We start from the raw sequence: 4,540 nt of genomic DNA, 5'->3' as shown, positions 1-4,540 counted from the left end.
CCATGCCGGAGGATAAGGATTGGGAGGCGTATAAGGTGCCGCCGACCCGCACCCCGGTCTCCGAGAGGATCACCTCGGTGCCCAACCCGATTACCTTCTTCCAAACCGTCTTCAACTATGTCGTCGACACGCCTGTCACCTTCGTTCGAGGTACCCGCGGCCGTGGCGGGAGGCGGGCCCCGGCCCGGGGGGCCCCGGGCCGGCGGGGTGGCACGGGGACACCAGGACAGGCGGGGACACGGGGCAGAGATGCAAGGACACAGCCACTGAGACAGGCACAGGGAGATGGGACACGGAAGGGCACAAGGACAGGGACCCATACGGACACAGGGACGTGGGACACTGACAAGAATACAGCACGGGTATGGGGACAGACACAGGGACATGGGCGAGAACACAGCATGGACACTGGGACAGGGACATGGGACACTGACGAACACAGCATGGGCACTGGGACAGGGACATGGGACACAGGGAAGAACACAGCATGGACAGAGGGACAGACACAGGCAGGGGACAGCGAGCTGGTGAGTGCTTGACCACAGGGCTGTTGTTGCAGAGTGGATCGAGCGCCAGCAAGCCAAGAACAAGTCCTACTATTACCACCAGAAGTTCCGCCGCGTACCTGACCTGAGTGAGTGTCTGGAGGACGACTACCTCTGCTTCTTTGAGGCCGAAGCACAGTGGAGGAGGGACAGGTATGGCTGTCACTGGGCTGCCCACAGCAGAGCACACTGCTCTGGTTAGCCAGCCGTTGGGAACTGCGGCGGTTGGCTTGAACTCACAGCATTTTCATGCAGTTTGGGGTGTTGAGGCAGCACCTCCTGCTCACCCCATTACAGAACAGCCGTTTCATAGTGCTGCTGTCCCCTGCAGCATGCTAGAGTTGAGTGGGGTGGCATTAGGACATCTTCCTGCACTCCCTGGTTCCTGCAGTGCACTGCAGGACAGACCAGGATCCTCTGAAAAGCCACAACTGACTTTCCACCTTTGTTCAGCCTGTCATCTCTTGGCTGTGGTTGAATTTATCATCTTTCCTGCAGGTTGGTTGATACGGAAATCGTGGAGATAGTTCGGGAGAGGCTGGGTGCATGCAAGCAGAGGGAAGGACCCAACGAGTTCCAGAACTGTGCCAAGGAGAGGGAGCTGCTGGCACAGGTCACCAAGGCCTACCAGGACAGATGTGAGTACAGCAGGGGCCTGCACGCCTCTGCTGCGGTGGGGACAGCGTGCAGGGAAAGGGGTTCTAAGCCAGGTCCCTGACTTCACCTGGAACAGAGGCTGAGTTCTGTTCAGCTGCCGAGGGGCACTCTTCAGCCATTTACTTTCTTTTCAGATGGTGATCTTGGTGTCCATGGCAATGCAAGAACGTGCCTGATGAAGCAGAAGCACAGGATGATGGAGGAGAGGAAGGCACAAGCAGAGGCATCATCTCAGTAGATCTGAACGGTTCGCACCTCCCTGCGTGGTGCTTGTATCCAGTGCCGCATGTTCCCTCTCTGAACTCCAATGAAGCTGTTACCCCCTACAATAAATGTGCAGCCCAGCCCTCTGCCATACAACAGAATCTAGACTCGTTCTTTGAACAGATCTGCAAACACGTTCACAATTCTTCCTTTTTCAGCTCTGCATTCACCTTTGAATTCCAGTTGATCGCTACCATCCTCTGAACCACTATCAGCCCCTAACTCCAGGCGCTCCCGGCTGCCTTCACTGGGATTTCCCCTCGGGACCTCCCCCACCTCCACAAACCAACAGAAACACCCTGTGCTGCTCTGCCCAGCCCCACCAGAGAGCTCCCCGAGTCGGGGTAAAGGCTACACGCTGTGGGACAGCACATCCGCTTCAGAGCTGGTTCTAGACCCCATTTAGGATTAACACATGATTAACAAGGATCAGTGTAACACATCGTGCTATTTCATATGACAGATGTTCAGGCTCTGGCCCAGACCTGAATCTCCTCAAATCCCCAGCAGGGATCTAATCCACCTGCCCAATGCATACACCATCCCATCAACCCAAACATGTAATTTCGTGTTCACTGATCACTTTATTGTCTTGTACAAAACCCACTTAAGTCGTTGCCACAGCAGCTGCCTGGGTTCTCTGCACCGAGACTCTGGTGTGGGTCTTTGCCAGGTGATCAGTGAACTCCTGCAAGAAAAAAAACCACAAAACCCAGTGTTTTATTTTCTTAAGCCACTATCATAGGTTTCTCAGCACTGCACCCCTTTCCAAGAAAACGTGTACGTGGGCGCTGGAGTAGCTCAGATACAACTTATTTTTATTTAATATTTCAAAGCTTTCCCATTTCCTTTGTCCATGAAATGCCATTTTCAAGTATTAATCAAAACTGCACACTGAAAAATCAGGCTCCACCTGGCAGTCAGCTCTGACTGCAAGCCTCCTCTCCCATTATTAAACTGCAAATTCTTTGGGTGCAGCATCTGAACTTCACTGGGCAGAAAGGGCAAGATTTGAGCTGCAAATTGCAGACCTGCTCTTACCTGGTAAGGAGACTTGGTGAACACCGTCTCTTTCCAGAGGTCAGGGGTCAGGTAACTGTAGGTCTTGGAGATGGCATCGAAGGTGGCTTTAGCTACGGACACAAGTCAAATATTGCATGTCACTGCTACAGAAACCCGCTCGCTGGTACCCACCCCGCAGCTCCAGAAATGTGGAATTCAGGAGGGAACAGGGAGACCACAGCATGTCTCTCTGATATACACACAAAATTCGAGTTTCTTTCTCTCTCCAGTTACGACAATTACACTACTTCACACAAGTGCAATCGCGCAGATTGGGAGATTTTTTAGTATCAACGCATGCATAAAAAGACAATTTCCTGTAATTAACTTTTACAGATCTTCGGGATCATCTACAGCAGGACTAACCTGCATTGTAAAAAGGATCAAGTCTCCTGCTTGACTGCTAGAAGCTTTTGATTCAACACAGATTTAAAAACTACTACAGAAAGGGGTGTGTTGTGTCCCCATCAATGACAAAAAACGGCAACACACACAGCTGAGCTACAACCCAAAAACCTAAAGCTTACCAAAGTTGCCAAGTGTGGCAGTGCAGCCCCTGGCTGAGGTGTAGCAGTCATCGATACCAGCCATCATCAGCAGCTTCTTGGGGACAGGGGCGGACACAATCCCTGTACCGCGGGGGGCCGGGATCAGACGCACCAGGACAGATCCACACCGGCCCGTGACCTGCACAAACACGAGGGGTTACAACTCCCAAAACATGCTACAGCACCAGTGCCCAGCCCCAGCCCAGCGAGTCACGCTCACCTTGCAAGGCACGGTGTGGGGCTTGCCGATCTTGTTCCCCCAATAGCCTCGTCGTACAGGTACGATGGATAATTTAGCCAAAATAATTGCCCCACGAATAGCGGTGGCAACTTCTTTAGAGCATTTAACACCAAGACCAACATGGCCATTGTAGTCCCCAATAGCGACAAAAGCCTAGGATTGAAAGAAAAGTCAGGGTCTCTCACCACAGATAACCCAAGGGGTGTGCTCAGCAGCGAACACTCAGTTCACTCTAAGTACAAATCAAAACACCACCTGCTAAAACCCATACAGCAGAGCTCATAGCTTAAGCAGCCCATTTCTTCCCTTAGAGCTCATCCTTCACTCAAAACCAGTTAAGGCTGAAGAACTGGGATTCAGTCCCTTGCTGAACAGCATTCCCTCTTTATACCCAAGACTTCTCTCTCCACCACAGCTCCTAAAAAGCCCACATTGCTGTACAAGTGAGACTTAATTTTCTGTTAGGGCTTTTTCAAACAGCATTTGGACATATTACCTGGGTTTTAAAATTAATACAAGCAACTTGCAAGCTACACAAGATGATCCCCATTCAAATATATTTACTGAACACTATGGAAGAAAGTAAAGGTATCTGAACAGATTTACTCATATAACACAAAAAAAAGCAGCAGACAACATACAGTTTTCAACATAACACAGGAAAAGGGTTACCTTAAACCTGGTACGCTGACCAGCACGAGTCTGTTTCTGGACAGGCATGATCTTCAAGACCTCATCTTTCAGAGAAGACCCCAGGAAGAAATCAATGATCTCTGACTCCTGCAGGATTCGGTCATTTCATCACACAAGGCCGCACTTTTTAAAAAACTGAACACAGCTAGAAGGCTCCCACAATTCTAGTTCAACAAGCTGACACGGAATGCACCACACAACCCCACCATGCCTCACTACACACGACCACATCAGTTCTCAGCTTCTGTTGGTTTACGCCTTCAACTGGAGCACACTTAACCCACCCATCCCCAACAGCAAATGCAGGGACTATTGCTCACTCTGCATTTCAAATTAAGATTCTGCTGCACGTTACTTCCATGTTCACAACAGCTCACCTTGATCGGAAGCGAGAAGAGATAGATCTCCTCAAGAGACTTGATCTTCATATCCTTGACCAGGCGACCAAGCTTGGTGACAGGAATCCACTGGCAAAGAAAACCGTGGGAAAGGGTCAGGGGCAGCCCCAGGTGCCAGCACCCCACGGGCAC

General features: G+C 50.9%; 2 protein-coding genes across 2 annotated transcripts; one reads left to right on the top strand and one right to left on the bottom strand.

Moving 5' to 3' along the window:
* Positions 1 to 2: 2 nt before the first annotated feature.
* Positions 3 to 1,440, top strand: NDUFB10 (NADH dehydrogenase (ubiquinone) 1 beta subcomplex, 10, 22kDa). Its single transcript, XM_010086727.1, has 4 exons — positions 3 to 150; positions 560 to 698; positions 1,044 to 1,183; positions 1,337 to 1,440. Exons 1-4 carry the CDS (start codon positions 3 to 5, stop codon positions 1,438 to 1,440), a joined length of 531 nt encoding a protein of 176 aa, XP_010085029.1.
* Positions 1,441 to 2,030: 590 nt separating this feature from the next.
* Positions 2,031 to 4,477, bottom strand: RPS2 (ribosomal protein S2; the record flags this gene model as incomplete). Its single annotated transcript, XM_010086726.1, has 6 exons — positions 2,031 to 2,154; positions 2,508 to 2,599; positions 3,056 to 3,215; positions 3,297 to 3,470; positions 3,990 to 4,097; positions 4,388 to 4,477. Coding segments are annotated over 6 exons (705 nt in total), but the record flags the coding sequence as incomplete, so codon positions are not given.
* Between the last annotated feature and the right edge of the window lie 63 nt (positions 4,478 to 4,540).

Source organism: Pterocles gutturalis, unplaced genomic scaffold (assembly GCF_000699245.1).
Source record: "Pterocles gutturalis isolate BGI_N339 unplaced genomic scaffold, ASM69924v1 scaffold19041, whole genome shotgun sequence".
Classification (NCBI taxonomy): Eukaryota; Metazoa; Chordata; class Aves; order Pterocliformes; family Pteroclidae; genus Pterocles; species Pterocles gutturalis.
This window is presented reverse-complemented; position numbering and strand designations above follow the sequence as displayed.